This window comes from Pollicipes pollicipes, unplaced genomic scaffold, assembly GCF_011947565.3.
Source record: "Pollicipes pollicipes isolate AB1234 unplaced genomic scaffold, Ppol_2.1 Scaffold_7261;HRSCAF=8764_pilon_pilon_pilon, whole genome shotgun sequence".
Classification (NCBI taxonomy): Eukaryota; Metazoa; Arthropoda; class Thecostraca; order Pollicipedomorpha; family Pollicipedidae; genus Pollicipes; species Pollicipes pollicipes.
This window is the reverse complement of record NW_023597054.1, coordinates 40648947-40675215: the sequence shown is the minus strand read 5'-3', so window position 1 is coordinate 40675215 and position 26269 is coordinate 40648947. Positions and strand designations below refer to the sequence as shown.

Genomic DNA, 26269 nt, shown 5'->3' with positions numbered 1-26269 from the left:
TCGTTGAGAATCAGCGAGATTAGAGAGCACTTATTTATACATAACACCTAATTAGAGCACTATTTAACCCGCCAGCGGCAACAGAACGCATTGAGAGGCCTGCCTCCGCCGGTCAGCCATCCGGAGGGCTGCACTAATCGAATGGACCTCACCGAAGAGGTCTTATCAGTGATCAGCAGCGCAAAGATTGGCCACTCCATTGTGACGGGAAACAAAGGCAGACAAAAAGACGCGTGCTGGTCACAGTCCATGGTCTGTCCATTCATCCGCCCAGGTACGGGCTACATAATCTTTATCCCTGACACTTGGTTCAACCCTCCGATGAGGTCAGCTGAGATGCGCACGAGCACAGCCATTTATGTGCTTGACGGACCCGCGGATCATGCTGGTGTACCTGCGCCCGGCCAGTCGGGAGCATTGCGCAACACGGGCGCGAACGTGGCGTGGCCGCAAGCCTGGACGCCCACCGCACGAAGTGGCCATGGGACCAGACCAGGTGCAGGTACAGGGTGGGGGGGGGGGGGGGGGGTGGGGCAGAGAGAATGTGCCCGCTCCCCGATCGTTCGCAGTCAATGGGTGCAACGAAATTATTTTTGTTTAAACACAGACTGTTCCCCTCCCAACAAGGTGGAGTGCCCACCCCTCTCCGCCATTTTCCCTTGATCCACCCCTGGGCCAAACCAGAAAACAACATTAAGCCTCGCCGCACTGTACGTGATGGTGTGATGCACCAGCCGCATCCGTTTTGAACTGCAGCTGTCGGCGGCCGAGAAAGCGGCTCCATAACACACGGCTTTATTAATGGGCCACGGCAGGCCGTCGGCGATGATGTTCGCAGCTGTATCACAGAGGCGTAACAAACGAGCTTCGGCCTCGCCGTCCGTCAATCCCGCTGCCGAAGAGCTGCGTCACGTGTGTGACTTCGCGTCACTTCAGCTTTCTTAGTCGATGACCGATTCATGAGTTTGAAAGGGACGTGCAGCGACGCATTACGCGCCAACACTAAGGTTTTCTCCGTCGCTTTATAAACCATAGGTGTGAGCTGTGTGGTGACAGGTGATATCGTGAGAACGCGAGTGGTTTGCTCATAGCATCCCCATGAGGTTCTAAAGGCTCGTGGTGCCTAAGGTCGCATAGCAAAAGGAGCAACAACCGCAATACACTTCAACCTGTAATCTGCTGTCAGAGGGGTCCATAAAGCTTCTTTTCCATTCCCATTTGATGACTATGTGGAGCACAGTCCACACTTCAATATTGACGCTGTAACGAACGAAATTCCGACCAGTGAAACACGGCTGATTACAGTGATGTTCTTTGAATTCTTTCACGAGAATCCTCCCTGACCCAACTGATCTGAGCTTTTCTTATCTGGGCTCCCCCATTTTTCGGGGATATTTCACAAATGTGTGAAGTCTTAAGCTAAGGTTATATATATATATATATATATATATATATATATATATATATATATATATATCGGCATAATTAGCAGTTCATGACAACCATGCTCCTGAACCAAAGAACTACTTGATAGATGATAAAAAATAATAAAAATTGTGAATGGTAAAAAATAGCTTGGGCTGAATTGGTCAATAAAAACGTTTATGGAGGCTAAGTTGGAAGACCTCAAATTACCTGAAATCACCGGCAACATGTATCGGCATCTGAATCAGCCATTGCCTCTTTTTGGCGTGCTCTTTTAAGTGAAAGGGAGTTTTTAGACATGGGACGGGGACCACAAGTGATGGAGGCCATCCTGGCGTAATGCTTGTTTTCTCACATGATTGAAAACGGGCTAATGTGATGTGCTGCTTCATAAAACAACAAATTGAAATGACATTGCAGTACGTCTGATATTGCATTTGCTGCTCTTGGCTTGTGGACCTTGGCTTGTAGAAAAAGCTGCATTCCCTCCAATAAGACCTCCCAAGGCGGTGACCCACGACCATCGACGAACGTTCAGGCGTTGCCACGAACGCCACCTATGTGTGATCAGGGGGACTCCCACTCACTCATCACAGATGGCGCTAACATCGTGTTAGAGCCACTCGATTGCCAAGTCCATCATCAATTGATTGAAGTTCATTGGAAACTGACTAACTGATCAGTGACCATGAACCCTCTTGGCTCACGCAGCTATGATACGTAAAACAGTGGCTTACAGAATCTAGCACAAGACGATTAAAACAGAAATGCCCCATAAGAACGTTCTGTCTACATCCAGCTAAAGTAAACCATGGATCACGTTTAAATGTTCATAACGTCCATTCAGCACGTATGATGATTCATTTCTGACGTACTGCTTTCAGATTTCAGTTCTTAAGTGAAATATGCGATTACCATGCTCGCTTGCTGGTTATCTAAACTACGCACTAGCCTTCACAACACATGAAATTGTATTGCTTTGCCACGGAGAAGCGCCTTGCACGAGCCTTGGCACCTATGAATTTCGCTTCTCCTGTAGAAAGTGAGTTATTTGGTGTTGCGGTAAAGCTAAACGTGTCATTGCCTTCGTAGAGTCAAATCTGATCAACAACTCCCTGTGATGTGTCTTCAGACAATGATACGGCATGCGCAACGGCTCGTTCTGGCTGTGGTTCGGGCGACCGCAACCTCCGTCTGCAAGTCTAAATTGCCGACGTCGTGGTCTCCTACGTCACATATAACGAATGACCACGACATTGGCAAATGAATCCCTCTTCTCCCCCAGGAAATGACACCGTATCAGTGGCGTTGTCACTGGGACACAGCCAGCGTCAGCCATAGCTTCGTTCAGCGGCGAACTACCGACCTGGGCTGGCCTGGGCACACAGCTGAGTTGACCTGAGGTGATCCGGACTGACAGCTGACCCGAATTGACATCCGGGCCGGCACCTGAGCTGACCGGCGCTGACAGCTGACCCGGACTGACAGTTGTCCGAGCTGACATCTGACCCGGACTGACAGTTGTCCCGAGCTGACATCTGACCCGGACTGACGTCCCGAGCTGACATCTGACCCGGACTGACAGTGTCCCGAGCTGACATCTGACCCGGACTGACGCTGACCCGAGCTGACATCTGACCCGGACTGAACGTGTCCCGAGCTGACATCTGACCCGGACTGACAGTTGTCCCGAGCTGACATCTGACCCGGACTGACAGTTGTCCCGAGCTGACATCTGACCCGGACTGACAGTTGTCCCGAGCTGACATCTGACCCGGACTGACAGTTGACCCGAGCTGACATCTGACCCGGGCTAACCGGCTGACCCGGACTGACAGTTGTCCCGAGCTGACATCTGACCCGGACGGCTGACCCGGACTGACAGTTGTCCCGAGCTGACATCTGACCCGGACTGACAGTGTCCCGAGCTGACATCTGACCCGGACTGACGTTGTCCCGAGCTGACATCTGACCCGGACTGACGTTCCCGAGCTGACATCTGACCCGGACTGACAGTTGTCCCGAGCTGACATCTGACCCGGACTGACAGTCGTCCCGAGCTGACATCTGACCCGGACTGACGGCTGACCCGGGCTGACATCTGACCCGGGCTAACAGCTGACCCGGGCTGACATCTGATCCAGGTTAACAGCTGACCCAGGCTGACGTTTGACCCGGGCTAGCAGCTGAGACAGCAGCTGAGCTGACCCACCTGGCTGTCGTCGGCGTCGGTGTCTGCTGATGGCGCCGTCTCTAACCGGGACAGCGCGGGCGCCGCGGCCGTCGCCACCGGATCGCTGGGCTGGAGCGGACAGAAGGCAGCGCTCACAGCGGCGACCAGCACAGAGGGAGCGGACGGGAGGCAGCGCTCAGAGCAGCGACCAGCACAGAGGGAGCGGACGGGAGGGCAGCTCGCAGAGCGGTGACCAGCACAGAGGAAGCGGACGGGAGGCAGCGCTCAGGGCAGCGAACAGGACGGAGGGAGCGGATGGGAGGCAGCGCTTAGAGTGGCGCATGACACGGAGGGAGCGGCACACAGCACGGAGAGAGCAGACGGGAGGCAGCGCTCAGAGCTGCGACCAGCACAGAGGGAGCAGACAGGAGGCAACGCCCATTGCAGCGGACAGCACGGAGGGAGCGGATGGGAGGCAGCGCTTAGAGTGGCGCATGACACGGAAGGAGCGGCACACAGCACGGAGGGAGCAGACGGGAGGCAAAGCTCAGAGCGGCACGCGGCATGGACGCGTGCTGCCCCGGCACCATCCCCTGGCCAAACGGCTGTGGCGTCACTCTTCTCAGGAGGCCACTGTATAGGCACAAACACACCCTTCTCTACGGTACAGTATGACATAAGGGTACCGGTCATCAACGGGGGCTGCGGACAGCAGTGAAGGCAGCATGTATTTATGGTCGTGCCGACTCGTGTAAACAGTACGTCTCCGTTGGTAGCGTGCAGGGGAGGGGGGGGGGGGGGCGGGCCCCAACCAAATGCCAGGGCAGTACGGTCCAGATCTCTCATAACGATACAAAACAACGTCTTTCTCTCGACATGACTGATCAGACCATCCCCACCAGCACACTACAGTACACAATACACAGCCCTCTTTGTCTTGCCCTCATGTACTCGAGGTACATCAACACGCTTCGCATGCATGCCGACGGCAACATCACGGCCTCACCATACGGGCCTGCAGTGGGCGGCACCAGGCCTTCTAGACTCACATGAAACCGGCAGCGCTAAACACGCCACCCGCCAGCACAAAGCCGGCGGCGCCCAGCCCGTCCCTCACATGGGACACGCTGCACCGGACCACTCACACACGGCCAACAGACAGCGTCAGAACCGTCACACATTAACATGGAGCCGCCGGCAACAGACCAGTCGCAGACATGCAACAGACAGCGTCAAAACCGTCCACAACGCGCGGATCTCACAGCATCGGAGATGGCCCACACCCGTGCGGGCCGTGCGACGCCCGCGCAGTCTCAGACTCACGCGGAGCCAGCGGCGCACGGCGGCCCCGGCGTCAGCACAGCTGGCCACCAGCCCACACTACTGGCCGGCTACGGCCACGGTCGGCCGGCACGCCCTGATCACGGCCGGTCAGCAGACTGAGCGGCGGCCGCGGTCGGCAGGCCGGCCATTTGCATGCTCGCGCGGAGATGTGCATGCTCCGAACGGGGGGTCGAGTAACGGCCGGCCGGCGCGCCGGGCCGGACCGGACTGGAGCCGGGGCGGGCCCGCCGGCCGGCGGGGGATCAGGCGGCCGCGCCGGACTTGGCCTATTTGCAGAGAAGCGCAAACAGGTTTCATTCTGACCTCGAGGTCGGCTGGCTGCCGTCGCCGTCAATAGATGGCGCTCCGTGTACCATTGGGATTCACGGCGATGTTCAAAATGATTTTCACCGCGCTAGTTGTGGTAAGGAATGACAGATTTATTGAGATGTGTCGTCTAGATTTCTATCGCCACTGCTTTTACATGTTGCATTGCATGCTTAAAGAATTTTTGACATTAACCCCAACAAGATGTCCATAATGCACCAGAAACCACGTTGTCACAAAGGAAGAATCGTTTCGCAGCAATATCCTCAGCACCAGACTTATTCTTCTTCTTCTTTCTTTTCTCCATTTATCCGGGGCAGCCTGCATGCACCAGCCATGAGTGGTCTCGAGTGCCTCCTGGTGGCGGCCCCGTCTGAGCGCTGACCACACACCCCGAAGGATTCAGTGCTGGCTGTGGTCGGCGAGCTGAGTCTCGGGCCAAGTCTCGGCGGATGGATCCCCAGATGCATGTAGTTCTGCCCCATCGTTGTTCATTCTCATTCATCTCATAGTCTAGAAATGGTCATGACAGGCCGAAAGGGCTTTAATCCAAACAACATAACAAAAACTAATCTCCGCTAGATATCTTCGTGTGACGTGAAGACATCCCGAACACTTTCAGCTCGTCAGCGCCTGGCTTGATATACGGTCCCAGATCTCTCAAATTCCACTCGGCGGCCTGCCTGAATTCAATGAAATGTATCAAATGATGTCTTCAGTAAAAGGACAAGAGAGACGGGGACGTAGCAAGTGACGCGTGGATGTGCTACATTTCCGAGATTCGGGTGGACAATAAGAGCTTGCGCTGCGGGGGGGGGGAGACCGTCATAATTTCAGAGTGGTTTCAGCAGCCGGCAAGTGGGCAGACCTGATGATGACCTAACCTGATGATGATCTGATGATGCTGATGCAAAAGGTGCTTAGTTTGAGAACGGCACTGATGGGATGAAAGCTCGTTTTGCAAAACTGGACGGAAATATGTCCTTCCAGTCACCGGCTTTAGTTAGGTCACCCAAGCTGGGCAAGCTATCAACCATTCCCGTGTTTATGACACATGCATTTCATTTTTACGAGCATGGGCGAAAAGATGACCCAATGCTCAAATGTAGCCTTATCTAGTTCGTTAGATCACCGCGTCTGTGTTTTGTCTTGTTCCTTGTAGCTTGAACATCACTGCCTCTGCCATACCTTCTCTTGGCAGCCCTCCAGCTCCAGGATTCGAAACTCCATGAGCTCGTTGGCGTCGCGCAGCTCCTGCAGTTCGTTCTCAGCCCTGAGCTCGCGCGCCCGGCTCCGGCGCAGCTGCTGGGTCAGGCACAGGTTCTGCGCCGTCAGGAGGCTCTTCTCCTGCAGCGACGACGGGTCGACGCCCTTGCTGGCCAGCGCCGCCTCCAGGTCACGCACCAGCGACTGGAACCACAGGCAGCCGTGTCGGCGCGGGGTCGCTCGGATGGAAATCGGTCGTCCAGTCCTGACGTACACCTGCCTCGCGCCACCGAAGCCCGAAGGGACAGCGGGAGTAGGGACGGGCAGTGATGACGACCAAGCAGGCAGCAGGAGCAGGGGCGGGCGGTGGTGACGACTGGGCACGAGCAGGAGCAGGGGCTAACAGTGGGAGCAGGGCGGATGGTGGTGACGGCCGCGCAGGAGCGGGAGCAGGGGTGGGCAGGGGTGGGCGGTGGTGACGGTCGAGCAGAAAGCGGGAGCGGGGCTGGCAGCGGGAGCAGGGGCGGGCAGTCGGAGCAGGTGTGGGCGGTGGCGACGGCCGAGCAGAAAGCGGGAGCAAGGGCTGGCAATGGGAACAGGGCGGCACCGGTGACAGCGGAGCATGCCAGGCTCAGCGGCAGGACCGGACATCCGGCTAAGATGAGCCAAACCGACCACACACACCGGCCAGTTATTGTCATTGCAGGTTAGACAACACATTCTCCATTACAAACATGGCTAGCCCGACCTGAACGGTTATCTGATTACTGCTGAGGTCACCACGTATGCGTGTCCTTTAGGGATAAATGACAGACGACGACAAAACCCTGGAAAATAAGTATAAGCCATATGTAAGCTAAGCACGACAAAACACCACGAAGCAAACCAGGTTCACAGCGTTACAGAGTTCATGCTTTGCGCTGTCTAAATAATGGCGTATGAAACGTATTTATCATGGCGTATGTATCTCGGACGGCTTTGTACGACCACCGAGGCTATCTTCCTTCACGTGTAAAACGTCTAGCATTGTCTAATCTCTCCGACCTGGGCCGCTCAAGCCTTTGATAGTCGCTATCTGTTTGGGCAGATATGGCCAGAGGCCTGACGGTTTCTGTAAGCCAGTACAACGCAAACAGCATCGAATACGTGGCACCAAGGCAGCTCACTAAGCCGTAACTGGAAAACGCTAGCGAATAAGCATTGAACTAAACACAAAAACCGCCGGCGACCTTGTTAGCAGCGCATACAAAATATAAATTTGTCAGCCAAAGTTTACGCAAAACAATGTGCGTTTAAGTCGAGCAAACGGCAAAAGCTGTGTTCGTGCAAACAACGAGGAAACTAGTTACGTCCAAGGCTGAGTGACTGGCCCACTGACGGGCGTCGCCGTCTGCCTGTCCGTCACCATCTCGTGCCTCGAGCTCAGGCTGCTCCTGTAGGCGGCACACCTTCGGCTACCGGCTCGCCCAGCGTTCTTATACCCACCGCCCACGGACCCGTGAGCGGAGTCGGTCAACGATCTTACACCCACCGCCCACAGACCCATGACCGGGGTCGGTCAACGTTCTCACAACCACCCCCATACCGAGCCGTGACCGGGGTCGGTCAACGTCCTCGCACGCACCCCACACAGGCCCGTGACGGGGACCGGTCAACGTTCTTACACCCCCCCCCCCCACAGACCCATGACCGGGGTCGGTCAACGTTCTCACACCCACCCCACACAGACCCATGGCCGGGGTCGGTCAACGTTCTCACAACCACCCCCACACCGAGCCGTCACCGGGGTCGTTCAACGTTCTCACACCCACCCAACACAGGCCCGTGACCGGGGCTGGTCAACGTTCTCACATCCACCCCGCACAGACCCTGAGAGGGGTCGGGCAACGTTCTCCCCCCCCCCCTCCCCTCCCACACTGACAGATCCGTGACCGGGGTCGGTAATCCTCAGCGCTGAGCCGAGGAGCTCGCGTTAGTCTGCTGCCGGCCCGGCCTTTTGCTTCATCCGTCATAACCGTTGGCAAGTTCCATGACCGGCACTAACCCGCGTACAACAGATACCGGCGTAGGCCAGCGGTAAGTTGCGACCAGGGCCTGGCTGCAGCATGTATCTCGGATTTCCAGGCCGTTCCCACGCGACACTGTCTCACAGTTGGCGCGGGGCCATGGCGTGCCTCGCCAGGGCGGGGCCGCCAGGCCACGGGCAGGCCCATTGAGTGAGCCGCTACTCAAATACCACAGGACAGTAATGAGCCGGCGCCGCGACGGCCGGGTAATGCCACATCGCGGCAGGTCCGTCACGTGACGCACCACGCCGCTCGGAGCGTGAAATAAACTGTGATCGGTTTGAATAACAATGTTTCTCATATGATGGAACCAATCACCACACGACATGAGGGCATGACGGCCCAGCACTGACACAATCATCTCCTGAAGGATCCTTAATGAGCGCTTCACATGCGGCTATTACATATCAATCAGCATGGCCGGGTATATGAGCTCACGGACCAGGCCGAGGAGTTTCCCCCGGGCTCCCGTCGCCGCTCGCTCCACCCGCTGTCCAGGGGTGGCGTCGGTCGCCCAGCGAGGCCCATTAACCCACAACCCGGCTCGTTAGCGGTGACAGGAGCAGGACCGACCTGCGATGCGAGCAGCTCGTTCTCGACGCGTGACCTGGTGCGGCCGGTACGGCTCGACTCCCGGGCCTGCGCCACCAGCAGGTCGTGCGCCTGGCGCAGCTGCTGGTGCGCCCTCTGCAGCTGGCAGCACAGCCGCTGCAGCTCCTGCCGGCTCAGCTGGCGACAGAGCCCGCCGTCAGACATGCGCCGCGCTCAGGTCAGACAAGCGCGGCGCTTGGGTCAGACATGCGCCGCGCTCAGGTCAGACAAGCGCGGCACTTAGGTCAGACATGCGCCGCGCTCAGGTCAGACAAGCGCGGCACTTAGGTCAGACATGCCCCGCGCTCAGGTCAGACAAGCGCGGCGCTTAGGTCAGACATGCGCCGCGTTCAGGTCAGACAAGCGCGGCGCTTAGGTCAGACATGCGCCGCGCTCAGGTCAGACAAGCGCGGCACTTAGGTCAGACATGCGCCGCGCTCAGGTCAGACAAGCGCGGCGCTCAGGTCAGACATGCGTCGCGCCCAGGTCAGACAAGCGCGACGCTTAGGTCGACGGATCGCACCGCCGAGAGCGGCGTCCATTCGCCAGGCGATCCGGTATTATCGGCTCATCAGCTGATTTACGAAGCCATACCGGAGGTCGCTGCTGGCGGAGATTCGGGGCATGTGGGCACGCTCATGGACGGCGAACTGGCCGTGGCCGGTCTCACCGGCGGCGGCGGCGCCTGTCAGCCGGCCTCGACACACGCCAGCAAAACAGACCGCAACACTGCACATGTTATGCACCGGCTGCCGGTGTACCGACCGGCACAAACAACCCCTCAATTGGGGCTGAATCGATAGCTGACCGACAACTCACCTCGGTAGGTGCCATGTAGGTCACACACCCCGAACGACACCCAGCAGTGGAATCAACGCATCGTGGTGCATGGGAAACGGAAGGAGGAGAGAGCAAGCAGCCACTGGTCTCACCTCGGCCAGGTCCGACGGCTTGATGTCAGAGACGTCCGAGCCATGCTCGGTGACGGCGGTGACGGGGTCCTCCAGCGAGTCGTAGCGCTCGCCCTCCCTCAATGTCGGCAGGCCACTCATCTGACGCGTAGACGGAGGATCAGAGCACAGCCGCCGCGCCGCCACACAGTCATGCCATGGGCCAACGCAGCGGACGGGGTCATAGGACAGAGGATCAGAGCACAGCCACCGCACCGTCACACAGGCATGCCATGGGCCAACGCAGCGGGCGGTGTCAGGGACAGAGGATCAGAGCACAGCCACCGCGCCGCCACACAGTCATGCCATGGGCCAACGCAGCGGACGGGGTCAGAGGACAGAGGATCAGAGCACAGCCACCGCGCCGCCACACAGTCATGCCATGGGCCAACGCAGCGGACGGGGTCATAGGACAGAGGATCAGAGCACAGGCACCGCGCCGCCACACAGTCATGCCATGGGCCAACGCAGCGGACGGGGTCAGAGGACAGAGGATCAGAGCACAGCCGTCACACCACCATACAGTCATCCCATGGGTTAACACAGCGGACGGGGTTCACGTGATAAGATATTTGAAATGCAATGCGAATGCAGCGCATTGTTTTTGTTTTTTCCCTTGCCTAAGTAAAGCAGTTGCGGTTTCCGGATGTCGAGTCTTTGACCTAATAAAAACATATTTAATAGTCGCTGGGCCTCTGACTCCAGTCTAGTGATCGCATCAGATGACAATCTGACCGCTTTGACGCTGTTTTAGAGAGAAACAGAAGAAGCCCAACTTGCCCAAAAGTGGCTGGTGTCAGGACACCAGTGGTGTCAGTGACTGCTACGCCCATGTGTTCATCAACTTTTCTGCGACCTTCCATGCGTCACAATATGTAGTACCAATAGAGAATTTCTGAAAATTGGCCGCTGAGATAAGCAATGCCGCAATGCACGCATGTACCGGCTCAATCCCTGGAGAGCCTGTCAGCGATGAGATCAGGTGAGATGGCCGCCAGACCCGGCGAGCAGTGGGCGGAGCTCCGCTACCACACCAGCCCGCGGCACAGGCCCCGCCCTACGGGGTAGCGGCGGTGCTGGCACCACCGCAGGGGCACGCCGTCAGCAGGCGGCCGAGCGCCCGCAGCCTCACGGCGGAATCTGGCCCTGGCGCCGCCGTCACTTCACGGGAAGTGGGCCAGGCCATTGCATGTCACCGACTCATGCATAAGCCAGCGTGGCGAGCGCGCGCGCGCGCCGGCGGGCCGGTCTGTGTCCGGCAGCGGTCCCCTCCCACGCGAGCCGGCGCGTGGCCACGGCGGCGGTCAGTGGGACGCGCCGCCGGCACGGGTCAGGCAGTGGGACGGGCCGCCGCCGGCCGCCGCCGCCGCCGCCGCCGACGCGCAGCGGGTCGGTTGGCGGGCGCGGCCCGGCCGGAGCGCCGGCTGGCTGGCGCGCACGCGCGCGACCAATGAAGCGTGCAGCTCAGAGAGAAGCCGCGGGATGTCAAGAAAAAAGGGGGAAAGGGTGGAAGAGAGGGCAGGGAGAAGAGAGAGATATTAGAGAGAGAGAGAGAGAGAGGTAGAGAGAAGAGAGAGAGAGAGAGAGAGAGAGAGAGAAGAGATAGGTAGAGAGAGAGTGAGAGAGAGAGAGAGAGAGAGAGAGAGAGGGGTGGATAGAGAAGAGAGAGAGAGAGGAGGGAGAGAGTTAATAGAGGGACAGAAGCCTCTTCGCTGCTGTCCAATGCATGACACGAATCGAACGGCCGCTGAGCTGCGGAACTCGCGTGACACGGAAATCGAAAAAGAGACGCAGCGTCATTATTTGGCCTGATGCCCTCAACCCCGCGGGACGACAAACGCGGGTGTTCTGGCTTCAGTCGACGCGCGTAATCTATGGCTGCTACGAAGCTGAAGGCCCGACCTTCTGGTCTCCTCCAAATGCCTGACACTTGGTTCGACGACGTCTATTTAAACCCCAGCGCAGAGTGGGTAGCAAAGGAGCGATGCACCTCGAACAAAGGGACCTCTACCATTCGTCACTCTTCGTTCGATTACTTCGCATGCCAAGGTCCCGGCCCCTTGTTCGGTTGGCTGGAATGGTAAATGGTCGTTTGAGATTCAGCTAGGGGAAAGTCTACCCACCTGACTAGCTAGTTTGGTTGCAGGTCTGATAGCGTTTCGCACGAAATACCAAGTTTTCGACAAAGGAAGAGAATGACATCACAAAGGGTGAGCGTAACAAGCATCCATTCGTGCTGTGCAGATATCCATTGCTGTAACTCCGGTCTTTCACTATGTCAGTCTGGACATAGATCCGCATCAAGAAGATAATTAGGCACTGAAGATAGTTGTGGGACTTAGAGAGATCAACTCATGGAGGCATCGGCCAATGCTGAAAACAATCTGAAATCACCAAAGCCCTTCCTGGCGTGACAATAAGCACGGTGCTTAAAGGTGATTACGTGCTCGTTTCTCATGAAACCGAGCTGGAAGGCAGCGACCCCATTCACTCTGTGAACCGAGACCTGGCGGTCTCCCGCGCGCCACCCCTCGACCAAACCTCGCCGAGACACCTGTCGGAATGAGCAGGCCCACACGGCTCCGAATGAATGTGTGTGGCATAAACCCATTACTCGGTCGATGCAGTCCCTATCTGGGTCACGGGTCACCCGCTCGGCGGCTGTCTCGGCCGCGCCGTCTGGAGATCGATGCAGGGTTCAGGGCCGTGCACGGTCTGTGCTCGGCGCCGGACCACCTGCGCCCGTCACGAGCTCGGCAGTCCGGAGCACGCGACCGGCTCAGCGCCGGCCGGGCCGCGCTCGCAGCGAGCGCCGGCATCAGCTGACGGGCCGATGCCAGCGCAGCTTCCGTCGCTGGAGCCGCGTCAGGGCTGACCGTGCGACGACGGCCCGTTTTTCCACCGCCATTAGGCGGTCCGTCCGGCAGGACCTTGGACGCCGAGTCATTACCATGATCCGCGGGCACGCGGGGTCAGTAAAAACGTCCCGATCCGCGACCGACGCTACAACGCACTCAGGCGAGCTCGGCCACAGAGCGGCGGCGGCGGCGGGGGCACCTGTGGAGCCGCTGCGATCGATGCCGCCGAGACGCGCCGCCGCCTCCGGTACGGCGCCACCCAATGAAAGGCTGACACTGGTGACTAGTGACTCACCACTGGTGACAGCCGCCGTCACGGCCGACGGCACGGCGGCCGAGCCGGTCACGAGACGGCCGGACCGGTCACGAGACGGCCGGAGTCCGGCCGGCACGGAGTCCGCTCCAGGCGGCAGGGTGGCGTCCAGGGGTCGTGCGGGAGCCGGGCCGGCTGCAGAGCCACGCCCCTCGGCACTGGCGCCAGCGAAAGTGACTTGGTGGCCGCTCAGGCACGACGGCCCTCCATTCCAGCTGGTGCCACACAGTTCGGCTCAACCAATTGGCTCTCAGCTGGTGCCGTACAGTCAAGTTAAACCAATTGGCTCTACCTGACCGACACGGCCAGCACAAGACGTGGCTTGTCACCTTAGCCAACCACATTCGTTACCCAGGATCAGATTGTGGCCCGTCGTTTCTCTCGGCTCGACTTGTTAGAATTAACAACCTGAGATCGTGGGTCTTCGTGTCTCCAGGCCACGACTGCTTCCCATTAACAAGCTCCGATCGTGGCTGGTCTCTTTTGCTCGGACGAAGCCCGTTACCATCAGGAGGAGCGTGAGTCGGCACGGCGGCCGACCCGGCCCGCCGCCCCGCTCCTGATGCGGTTTGTCACGGCTGTCAGCGGCGCAGCAGCGGAGCCCTCCACCGCCACGCCGTCACAAACGGGTCGATAATGGAGCTCCGCCACTCAGCGGGCGGTGGGCAGGTCGAGCTAGCTCCGGTAGCGGTCGACGGCGGGTCGAGCTCCGATAGCGAGCAGCGGCGGGCCGAGCTCCGATAGCGAGCAGCGGCGGGGCCGGGCTCCGATAGCGAGCAGCGGCGGGCCGAGCTCTGATAGCGGGCAGCGGCGGACCGCACTCCAGCAGCGGACAGCGGCGGACCGAGCTCCAGCAGCGGATAGTGGTGGACCGAGCTCCAGCAGCGGATAGTGGTGGACCGAGCTCCAGCAGGCCGAGCCCCGACCTCCTCCCAGAGCGCGCGGGCCGTAATCGGGCCCTGATCGAAGTGGACCAGCGCGCGGGCCGCCCGCTGCGGCCGGCAGCTGCCGCGTCCGATCGCGCCACTCGGCCCGTTCTCGGCCCCAGAGCATAATCGAATGCGAGGCGCGTTCGATCGGAACACGCGGCTGGCCAGGCGCCATGCCATTTGGCCGGCGATTTGATGGCTATTTAAAATGCCGATCTCGGTTAACATCTGGGACTAAAGGATGTAAGGCCGCCAAAAGGAGAGAGGTCTGCGACCGGTTATAGTGCGATCGATTAAAAACTGCTAAGTCTATCGATGCAGTCTTTAACGGTGAGATATTACTTTTTTGTCGCGTACCTGGGCACATGAGGTCTGTGCAAAAGCACATAAAGACGGACATTTACCTGGAGCACCTCTCCCCAAAAAGACAACTAAGATCTCATTCCTGGCACTCAGGCCCAGGTCTGACTGACGACACATGGAAGGGAACACGCGACCCGCTCGATATTCAATGTTCCGATGACGGCACAGGGAGCCAGAAAGCCCCATGCGGGTGAACGCGCACCACCCACATGACGCCATACGCTGCACCCAACGGCAGGCGACTGGCGCGCTGCCGGCTGCTGCCTCACCTTGCCCTGCAGCAGCCGGTGTGGTCTGGTGGCTGCCGGGTGTCCTGGCCGCGCCGTGCCGACCTGCGAAGGAGGCAGGCCGCTGCCTCAGTCGAGCTCGCGCCACCGCCAGCCGGCGAGCGGCAGCGCCGCGCGTCGCTCCGATACGGGGCCGAGCAGCGTGCTACCTCGGCCGCTCGGTCGGATCGAGGTCCACCGCGGAACGGGGTGCGCGATAGGGCGAGTGATACGTGTATCCGAGGCGGGTCGGATAGCGTCACAGCGTTGTGCTCGCGGGTCGCTGACAGGCAAACATTCCTGACATAGAAGCGGTCAAAGGAGGAATTGTGTGCCCACTTGTGGCTCTTCTCTCGACCCTAGCAGGCTGTTGTTCCCGTGGACCTATGGTGACACAGCAAGACTGGCACAACAACGCAGAAACCCGGCGGGGCCGGCCGTCGGCCAGCGAGGCGCGACACAGACCGCCGGCCTGCCAGGCGGGTCAGCGGGACAGGCCGTCGGCCAGCGAGGCTGCGACAAGCCGCCGGCCTGTCAGACGGGTCGCGGGATAGGCCGTCGGCCAGCGAGGGCGCGACAGGCCGCCGGCCTGCCAGGCGGGTCAGCGGGACAGGCCGTCGGTCGGCGAGACGCGACAAGCCGTCGGCCTGCCAGGCGGGTCAGCGGGACAGGCCGTTGGTCGGCGAGGCGCGACAAGCTGCCGGCCTGCCAGGCGGGTCAGCGGGACAGGCCAGTCGGCCAGCGAGGCGCGACAGGCCGCCGGCCTGCCAGACGGACCAGCGGGACAGGCCGTCGGTCGGCGAGGCGCGACAAGCCGCCGGCCTGCCAGGCGGGTCAGCGGGATAGGCCGTCGACCAGCGAGGCGCGACAAGCCGTCGGCCTGCCAGGCGGGTCAGCGGGACAGGCCGTCGGCCAGCGAGGCGCGACAAGCCGCCGGCCTGCCAGGCGGGTCAGCGGGATAGGCCGTCGGCCAGCGAGGCACGACAAGCCGTCGGCCTGCCAGGCGGGTCAGCGGGACAGGCCGTCGGCCAGCGAGGCGCGACAAGCCGCCGGCCTGCCAGGCGGGTCAGCGGGATAGGCCGTCAGCCGGCGCGACACAGCAGACAAACAGAGGAAGCCATATTGAACCAGGACAAACAACAACTGCAAATAACAGCACTTTCAATAACCTTTTCCTTATGCCAGTGTTATTTTCTGCCGTTACGATAGCACTGTACATTAGGCTTCCCATGTAAAACTGGGACGGCATTTTAGTTGAAATAATCATTTGGCTCACTGTATAAACCCTCTTTTCGGCTCAATGCCGCCATTTTTGGGAGCCAAATGGCCACGGCCCACCTGTGCGGCACGTGACGCGGTGTTCGCCGTCAGCCACGTTAGCCGCGCTCACCTGTGTCGTCTCCCGCAGCTGCGCGATGCATTTCTGCAGCTCGTCCACCTTGCGTTTCAGCTGCGTCACCTCGGCCGAGTCCGACAAGGGAGGCGCAGCCTTGCGACGCTTCAGAGCGGCACTGGCTCGAGCTGGCGGCTTCTGCAACTGTCAGACGCCAATGGAAATAATCAGATGTTCCGTCTACAGGAGTGCTAATGCAAAGTCGTTGTTACTGATAAATTATGTCAATAATCTAGATACCCTGCACAGATGAAGCAAATTGCTAACTTGATGTAAGAAGGCCGTTGCCTTCCAGTGTTTTGGAATTACGAGTTCAAAAACCTTGAAAATAGGATAGGGCATTTTTAATTGCTACGAACATTCAGCAGCTAAGCTCGCCTATTTGGCACGATGTATGAGTCATATGACAATTGTTAAAACCAACGCCTGCAGAAAGAAAACATTTCCAGTTAAAACAACCTTCGATAAAACTCTGGCTACCTAATCTATCGGGGCCACCTAACGTGACATCTCCTTGATTGCAAAACAATCATGCCGTAGGCTTTCGTGAAGATGAAACATGACTCGGCAGGCAAGAGAACGCATGATATAAGTTGGCCAAGTGGCAAGGGCTATGGAGGTGTGTGGGCATATATGCATAAGCCACCCGTGCTCTGCCCAGATCGTCGTTTATTGGTGGAAAATCCCGACACAAAAGGTAAGTGAGGTTTTTATACCGACTGAGTCATTTTAGGGACAGCCTTTCTGTGGGCCGCTTGGTCATGAACACATCCGAAACAACTTGAATGCACATGTCGTGAACCGACGCTGTTGTGATCTTTAACGAGCGGTCTCATAGCCCGTCATGTTCCACGCCAAAACAAGTCTGTTTTCATGATAATAACACCTTGGTGCCGTCATCATTTCTTAATGGTTCTTTGCAAATCCGAAGTTTATTTTCATCGCCGTCATGCGAACAAAAAGCGTCAACTGGGCATCACGATAGTGCCGCGTCATGCACCATTTGTCGCGCACGAGCTACCCATCGACTGCCCCGCGGCGCGCGTGCACGCTTTCTAGCCATGCCTGCTACCGATCTACGGTCGACAGATGCCCTGGTGCCGGCATGTTAGCCTATGCCGACAGATGCCCTAGTGTCGGCCGGCGTAGCGTATACCGACGGAGGCCCTGGTGCCGGCATGCTAGCCTATGCCGACAGATGCCCTAGTGTCGGCCGGCGTAGCGTATATCGACGGAGGGCCCTGGCGCCGAACTGTATACGTAGGGTAATTTGGGTGCCTGATTGTGTACCGCATGCCGACAGGGCCCTCGTGCCGGTCTACACACGCCGAAAGACGTCCTGGCACCTTCCTTGAAGCTGCCGGGAACTCTGGTGCCGACAGGTATGTCGACAAGAATCTAGTGCAAGCCCAGTGCAAGCCATACCAACAGGGAATCTGGGCGAGTCTCTCTACTGACGCAGAACCTGGTGCCGGTCCGTTCACAACAGAGACCCTGGTATCAGTTTCTGCACGACAGAGGCCCTGGTGCCGGTCCATACATAACAGAGGTGTTAATTCCGGCTCAGACACAACAAAGTCCCTGGTACTGTCTTGTAAACGACAAAGGCCCCGGTGCCGCTTTGTACATGACAAGACCCCGGCACCGACCCGTACATGAAAGAAGCCCTGTTACCAACCCGTTCATGACAGAGGCCCTGGTGCTGACCAGCACACGACAAAAGCCTTGATGTCGGTTAGTACTCGGCCCGAGGCCCTGGTTCAGGCCGGGTACTCAGGAAGGGGCCGGTATAGTCTGGTGCCGGCCCAGACTCGACAGGGACCCTGGTGCCAACCTTACCCCGACAGAGGCCCTGGTGCGAATCCATGCTTTGACAGAAGCCGTAATGTAGGCCTATGTACCGCCAGAGGCCCTATTGAAGGCTCGTGCACCATCAGGGGGCCTGATGCAGGCCTGGGTATCACGACAGGGTACCGATGCAGGCCTGTTTACCGCCAAAGGTTCAGATGCAAGCCAGTGTACCACCAGAGGTAATGAAAAAGACTGTGTACCACCGGAGGTCGCGGTGCTCGCCGCCGTCCAGCCCCGCTCCGCCGGCGAGCGCGGCGGAGCACCCGCCCAGCTGCTGGGCGCGGCCGGAGCCCGCAGAGCGGGCTCCGGACGCAGCCTGGACGCAGCGGGCGCCGTTCGGTGGCGGTGACCCGGCGGCGGCGATCGGTGCTGTTCGGGCGCGCGAGTCCCGGCCAGGACTGGCCATTCATTGGGCCGCCTGAGAGGCCGGAATTCCCGACCGCCCGCCAGGCGGGCCGGACCCGGACACGTCCCCAGCAGTTGGACACAGACGCACACAGGTCAGCTTGGCCGGACGCATTCCTAGCATGCTATGCGGATGAACAGCCATCGGACCCAAAAGCCGGGGAAATCATCGGTAACGCGTTTGCGGGTGGATGTGGTGACATCTGTGACCTAACAAGACGATGAGCTTTGTGTTGATTATAATCAACCCAAGAGCATCATTATATTAGCGGCCATGACCATTGCGGCATTATCATGCGAGCATCGCGCTAATGTGCTGTCATATAGATTTAGGCACACTTCCGGGCCACAGCGATGGTCGGGTCATCATTTCTGGGTGCACACGACAGGGAGGGCTCAGCCTCCTGCGGCGGCCGGAGCTGGGCAGCGCTGCTGGTCCAGGCCACCATCGACCGGTACGGGACGGGCTGTCGGCCCGACGCCTGGCCCGGACGCCTCGCATTCCCCGCATTCACAGCCGGCCGGTGTCAGCCGAGACGGGCCCAGTCCGGCACCGAGGGGAGTCGCCCGACCGGCCGAGGCACGCGCCTGGCAGGGCGCCGACGCTGGGGACAGGGCCGGCCGCGGGGGCCTGATCATTACCCCGGGACACTGACCATTGCCCCCGGGACACCGATCACAGCCCTGGGGCACTTTCGCCAGTCCCGGGACACTGACCACAGCCCCCCGGGACACCGACCGCCGCTCCCGGGACATCGGTCGCAGATCTGATCACGTGTCGTGCCGCCGGCGGGTCGGACGGACGACATCGTCCGAGGCGGCGGTCGACGGGGTACGGGGAGGGGAGACGCACGACCTGCGGAGGTCACCTGGGGCGCCTGTCAAGTAGCGCAGTCCGCCGAATGATGCAGCAACATAGCGAAAACAGCCCGGCAGAGTGGCACAGCGGGCAGAGGGACACGGCTGCCGGGGTGACGCAGCTCACGGGCGAGGCTGGCTGACGTAACAGTGACCTTTCGTGGCTCCAAGCCGCTGACCGCCGCGGACGCCCCACGGCTTTGCACAATGGCACTCGTGCGCATACTGGGCTCTTTAAAAGCGCGCTGGCTATGGCGCGGTCAGGCGGGATTCGTCCAGCGCGCCGTGACTTACTGAGTACAGCAGTAGTTCTGCGTATTGCCAGCCGCTCGCCGAGTAAAGCCCCCCGGACCAGCTCACCATCCCAGCAAACATCGACGCTAGATTACGCCATTCACGCCCACGTATGCTAACGTCTACGTCGTGATCGCATGAGCCGGCTAACCCCATGAGCCCGAGCGAAGATGAAGCTGTGAATTGCCGCTGGGGTGAGCGGCGCGCCGCCTCCTCACTGCCTGAGGCCTTGTCGCAAGGCGCGCACCGCCGTCAATGGAGGATAATGACCCTCGACAGCTGATGACGGCTATCAGAAGGCTGACAATGTCCGTGACAAGGGCAGTGTACATTCACCGATCTCGGAACCACATCGGCAATTTGGGCAATTGTTCACATAATCATGAAATGAAACAAGCACTGAATGTTTACAAATGCACTGGGTCATCGTCATTTTCAGTCATTGGTGAAATGAATTTGTTCCCGGCAAAACAACGGCGGAGCGGTAAAAGCTAGTCAAAATCGCAGCTTTTGTAATGAAACTGGCCACTGTGTGATATCCGTTTACGCTCTGTTTAGCCCGCTAGTAACGTTGGTTACAGACAGTCTACCGATAGGCTAAACAACAGACACACCGCAAACCGTCTCGGAATGCCCCAGGTACATACAAACGGTGTACTCCACTGGGTATTAATGCGTACTCGCAGACTCTCGTTTGTCATAAACACCCAGACATGAACTGAACGGCATGCATATCGACCACGCACAAAAGCAGCCCTGCTCTCTTACACCCTCCCGGCACAGCACCACACCAGCCCCGTCTCGGCTTACACCTCCCGGCACAGCACCACACCAGCCGACGCGGCTCGTTTCTGAACTCAGTCCTCCGCTGGTAACGACGCAGCCAGGCTCGCGCGGGCCGGCATTCGACAGTGGGCACTCACACTTGCCCGGAATCTTCGACTGGTAGGCAGCCTGCAGGGCATAGCGCCCCATCTGGCGGCCCTGGGCGCCTCCGCGCAGCCCTCGGCACCACCCCCCGCCAGCACGCGCGCCACTCTGCAGACGGCCGGGCGGCGGCCGCCGCTGCCGGCGTCGGCAGGGCGCACCGAGCCGATCCGCGGGCGTGGCCCTCCGGCCGGCCGGCCGGCCCGCGTTCCCAGGGCTGTCGACCGACCCGCGCGGTGGACACGGTCCGACGGCCGGCGGCCCCCGCCAGCGCTGTGCCCGGCGGGCGGCCGCCGCCGCCGCCTGCCGGCGCCTGGTCGGCTCAGGGCACCGCCCGTCGCCTCTGCAGCTGCTGCGGCGGCTGGCGTGGGGGGGGGGGGGGGCGGGCGCTGGCCGCTCGGGCCAGCGACGCGGCTTACCTGCACCGACCCAGCGGACGGGCCATGTCCGGACGTCCAACAACCGTGACGCAGCGGTATCGACACGGCTCGGGGGGCGGCCAGCACACCGATGCCGGAGTTTGCGAGCCCCACGTGACACGCACGTGCACTGGTCAAGCTGGCTGTCGCCGTGTCTCAAACCTGGCTGACGACCGTGACCGGAGCGTGCTGACCGGAGCGGTACAGCAGCCGCAGAGCACACCCGCACCCACAGCGCACACTCGCACCCGCTCAGCACACGCGCACCCGCACCCACAGCGCACCCAAGCCCGCACCGCACACCCGCAACTGACCGGGAGCAGCCAGGCCGGACGGATAGGGTAGGCTAATCGGCCCAGTCCCAGCGTTTAGCGTAATGGAGTGCTCATCAGAGCCTGTACAGCTCGCCAGAGCCTATCCAGCTCAGAGCTTGTTTCTTCTGCGATGGCATGAGGTGCTGGAATTATCAACCTCCTGGAGTTGCTATAGCTCCTTGTCGCTGCTTAGACGCCACCATGTTTTGGGGCTCGGATCTTGCCATGACGCTCTGCGCCCTGAGCGCAAGAGTAACTGTGATGACCGCGAAATCCGAAACGGTTTCCACAGTTTTTCGGAGTTTGGTAAGACCTTCGAAGAAAGATTATGACGACAATGCCATAAAGACATTATCGGGGAATCCGTAGAAATATTAAAATTTCATTAAACTCAGGTATCATCTTTTACGCCACCCTATCGTAAAGCACATATTGCACAGGATGTAGTTCCAACAATCTGTTTGAAACTCCTACGCATGTATGAAGCCAGCGGCGTGAATATTTTGAGACTAAATCATCATTTTTGTCAGTATTAATGGGTGGGAAACAACATAGAGTATGATGCATATCAGAAACATTTGTCAGCGAGAGCAGCAGCCATGAAAAACCTAATACCACACATCATCATCCCGCCGCCTCGACTGCGTAAAGCACGAAAATCGCTATTCAACCCACTCACGTCCGTCTCCGCGCATAACCGTCCGCTTACACAAGTATGCCATCACAGAACCGCCATCTCTGCGGTATTCGTAACCCATGAGAGACCGGCGGCGCGGAACAATCGGGGCATCGCTCACGACGTCGGCTAACAATACAACAACCACGGCGGAAGTGTTTACGCGATGGCGTCAGGTTCGCACACTCGAGGGCCGCCGCCGCGCGCCGCGCATGCGCTCCCCGGTCCTGGCAGGGTCGCGGCACCGCCGCCGTTCCCATCATTAGCGCGGCGCCACAATCGCGCTGTATCGTCGGTGTGCGTGTTGGAGCGACGACTGTTCCCAGACGCCTTTGGTTGCTGGCGAGACGCGTACCCGTGTTGGCGGTCGCATGACAGCGCAAACCGCCGAGAACGCAGCTGGCTGATACTTTGAAGCCCCTGGTACTGCACTACTACCACTGCAGTTACTGCTATAGCAGCTACAGGTACAAATACAGATACCGATACGTTTAGCAACTATAAATATGCTTGATATGTGCAGCTAGCGACTACTTTGCAAAGCATATCAAGACCTTCCTTGACAAGCACTTACAACTTGCAACGAACGAGAAAACGTCACTGCGGCTTTCTTCAGTAAGTCAAGACAAGACGAAATTCTGTGCGGCTGGGAAATACCTGCAGTGTGCGTCACGACTGACGAGCATGGGAACAGTACCTGGAAATGCGTCAGCGGCTGACGCCGCGCCTGTGAAAATGGGCGGGCACCAGGAGCCAATTTGCAAATTGCTCGTCACCCCAGGAAAGAAACCGTGTGCACCTCCACGCTTGGTTCCTCTCTGTCGCTTGTGCAACACACGCATTCTGCTCCTCAGTTCTCATGCGCTCACCTGAGGCTTGTTTTCTCCCGGAATGTGCGGTTTCTGTTCCACTTTGACGCTCCTTTCCTGGAGGTGGTGCAGGCGCGCTGCAGTCCTCTTGGCACGAAGTCGCGACGGCTTCTGTTCACACTCCATCTTCTTGATCTTCCTCTCCTGAAACAGAACGCCACGGTGTTGGGTGTATCTGAGCATTGCATAATACAACGTTGTGTACAATGGCACAGCCGGTACGCACCGTAAACTGCACGAGTGTGATAGGAGCACGAGTAAACCACTACACCAGCAGGGGCGCAGTCTCGCAAAATATCGTTCGAGGCTGAATAGGAGAAAGTTGTTAAATCTACCCCTAAGGCACAGTAAAAAAGTATATCCAATTTCATTAATTTTCTTCTCAAAACTAGGAAGGCTGCCCTCACCCCCACCGAACAGGAAATTGCACGCCATTACACCTGAAATACGTCAAACGCAAGTTTCAGTCTGCTGCAGGCATTTAAATTCTCTATTGCGACATAACTATTGTCAGGGCGTAACTGCTTCAACTTTTGTTAAGTCCTTGCAGTCCAAAAAGAAAGAAAAAACTAGCCACGCTGCTGCTTCAGCTGTGAATCGTATTTAGAAGCCATCCGCAGCAGCCTGGCTGCTAACGCCCAGCCATCCGGGCACCCGGCCACGCCAGCCGGCGCAAACGGCGGTCGCACAAGCATCTCCGACCTATCCTCCGACCCGTCATCGAACAGTCAGGTGGGCACTCGAAGACGGCCCGGCTGACCGCCGACGCTCAGGGCTTCGCTCTCTGACTCCTGCTGAGCTAGTCAGAGGCGCTTTTCGCACATATTCACTGGCAGCGCCAGATACGACTCTCGGTTTAAAACGATCACGCGCAGGGCTTTCTCCGACTATCTGGGTCAATACGTGCATGCCAGGACAACCTGGTCATGTGGCGCCGCATTTGGCGCAGGAGTTAATGGTATTAGCCAATCTCTCACACATGACGTCAAATATCACGCTGCCAGCTGAGGAAGTCGAACGCCTAGTCCCTCCAAATTCGGAATCCTGGAACGAGGAATGAGCCATAAAGGCCATTGCCGTCAATTACTGGCGCCGTAAGAGCTGGCTGGGCCGGTGAGGGCGGCCGTCAGTTTCACACCGAGCGGCCGCGCCGGCTCGCCAGCCCCGGCTGCGCCGTATCTCCGGCGGCGCGGCGCTCTCTGTGTGCGGCGGCGCTGAGGCCGCGCCACTTTCGGATCGGCTGTGTCGAGGTGTTTGGACGAGGCGATTGCCGCGCAGGAGGGCGGCACGCGGCGCGGCGCGGTGGGGCGCGGGGGCGGCGCGGTGAAGGGGCCGGGCCACGCCATTGTCCGCCGTCGCCTGGGTCAGACCTGGCTGATAAGGCGGCCGGGTCGACACGACCTTCTTCGGGCACACCCCAGCCAACCGTCGCGCGCGCGGCGCCGGTTACAACACGACGGCCGCCGCTGGCGCGCCGCCTCACGAGCTGGTTCGATCGGCTCGCCCGGCCGCCCCCATTCAGGCGCCGCCGACCCCTGAACGATGGACCGGCGCCAGAGAAGCCGCCACAACGGCGCGGCGATCGCCTCCTCTCGATCACGGCTCGTGCCGAGCTGTTCATCGCGTGACTGCGCTTGACCCGGAGACCTCCCGACGCCGTCCGTGAACGCCCGCTGGCCGGATGAAAGGCGGGTCGGCGCAGCGCGGTGACGCACGGCGTCGTAAGCCGGCGGGGTGCGAGGTGCTGACGGCGCGAGCGCCAGTGCCGGCCGCAGAGTGGGTCACCCGACACCGGGCCGACCGGCGGGGAGACACGGCCGTCTCAGCCAGCCGCATGACACGAGCGGCTCTGGCATCAGACCGGCTTCAGAGCGGCGGCACAGCCGTACCGCTACGGCCTGATCAAACCCACTGCATGCAGGCGGATGTCCGGCTGCTGACGCAGAAGTAGTCGTATTGCCTGTGATTCAAATCGGGAGTGCGGCAGCTGTGATTTCTGTGAGCGACATCGGCAGCACAACTGCTGTGTCTGTCAGCAGCATTGGTAGCAAGGCAGCTGCAGTGTCTGGAAGCCACGTTGGCAGCAAGAGAGCCGTGGCGTCTGTGGGCCGGCCACCCACTGGCAGCCCGGTAGCCGTGCTGCTAAAGGCTGTCAGTGTGGCTCACAGGCACCACGGCCACTGAGCTGCCAAAGTGTGGCCTAGACACCACGGCCACCGAGCTGCCAAAGTGTGGCTTACAGACACCTTTGGTGCCACTACTGTAGCCCTCACACCTGCTCCCGATACCACCGAGACAACCAGCGGCAGCCGGCGCTGGGCGGCCAGCACGGCGCTGGGCCTCAGATCACGGTCGTCTCCTGCGTGCGGCGCCGCGTGGAGCGAGCCCCCGTGGCGACAGCGCGCGCCGGCGGGCCCACTCGGACCACTTCACACCGGCGCGCCACGCTCGCCTCCACGCAGACGCTCCAGTTCTGCCATTGAGGCGTGCTAACGGTGTCTGACGCGGCGTGCACCGCGACCGCCGGCTGCTGAGGGCCCGCGGTGGCTTTGTTTGCGGGGGCACTTGAAGTGGCAATTAGCAGCGGTGGGCATTCTGATGAGGGACCGCCTGTTCGGCTCGACTTGTATGGTAATACGGGTCGGTGGGAAACATTGTGGTTCGACCACCCACAACTTTGATCAGATATCTGACATACTGCGCATGCCACTTGCTGAAGCATGATATTGTGTTGGGTTCTATGCGGTCCATGTTACGCCAATGGCTATGCGAAGTTCTGGTAACCCAAGCCGCTACTTACGTGGAGACGCACCCGATTCATCGCAGAGATTGATATGCAGCCCCATCACGTGCGTCACATCTTCACATCCCATTAATCCTTGCAACACAAGTAGAGGATAGCGCACGCCTTCCTCGTTTTTACCGCGCATCCTCCCCCGTCGCTACCTAAATGTGGCACAAGGTCGCTCACACAACTCGGGCTTTAATTTCTACACAATTAATCTCGCATCCGACGCAAGAAGCGCTGATGGGGTCACGGTGTGTCGGCTGGCTTTGTTGCGCCGCGTGACCTCGGTGACCTGTCGCCGGGGTCGGCGGCGCCGCGTCACTCACCAGCAGGCGGCGCTCCCGCGACTGCGACTGAAGCAGCGCCTTGACCGCCGCTTCTAACTCCTCCACTTGCAGGCGAAGTCGGGCCTCACGCTGCGACGCCTCGGTCTTCAGCGTCTGCAAGCGGCAAACAGGCGGGGCGGCCGTGAGCGGTGGCGCGCCGCGCCGCGGCCGTCACGCGGCGCGTCCGACAGCCGGCGAGTTACGTGCGTGCCGCGAGGCGACACTGGCGCGCATGTCCGCCGCCGCGCCGGTGCTGAGCTATGATCCATCGCGGCAGAGGCGCAGCGCAAACACCCGGTTAAAGGCTCGGCACGAAAACAAGGCCGCCGCCACGGCAGGATCAGGTCGCTTGGCGCACG

At 59.6% G+C, this 26269-nt stretch overlaps 1 protein-coding gene across 1 annotated transcript in view; it reads right to left on the bottom strand.

Annotated features, from left to right (window-relative positions):
- LOC119111430 (myosin-9) overlaps positions 1–26027 on the bottom strand; it is a 52577-nt gene extending 26550 nt beyond the window's left edge. Inside the window, exons 1-9 of the mRNA XM_037235242.1 lie at positions 25911–26027; positions 22797–22940; positions 16181–16327; positions 14794–14856; positions 10044–10163; positions 9094–9249; positions 7804–7887; positions 6437–6658; positions 3638–3727 (exon numbers count right to left, since the gene is read on the bottom strand). Of these exons, the coding sequence (XP_037091137.1) occupies positions 3638–3727; positions 6437–6658; positions 7804–7887; positions 9094–9249; positions 10044–10163; positions 14794–14856; positions 16181–16327; positions 22797–22922 (1008 nt within the window). The 5' untranslated portion in view covers positions 22923–22940; positions 25911–26027. The remainder of the gene's footprint in view (positions 1–3637; positions 3728–6436; positions 6659–7803; positions 7888–9093; positions 9250–10043; positions 10164–14793; positions 14857–16180; positions 16328–22796; positions 22941–25910) is intronic.
- Positions 26028–26269: the final 242 nt, after the last annotated feature.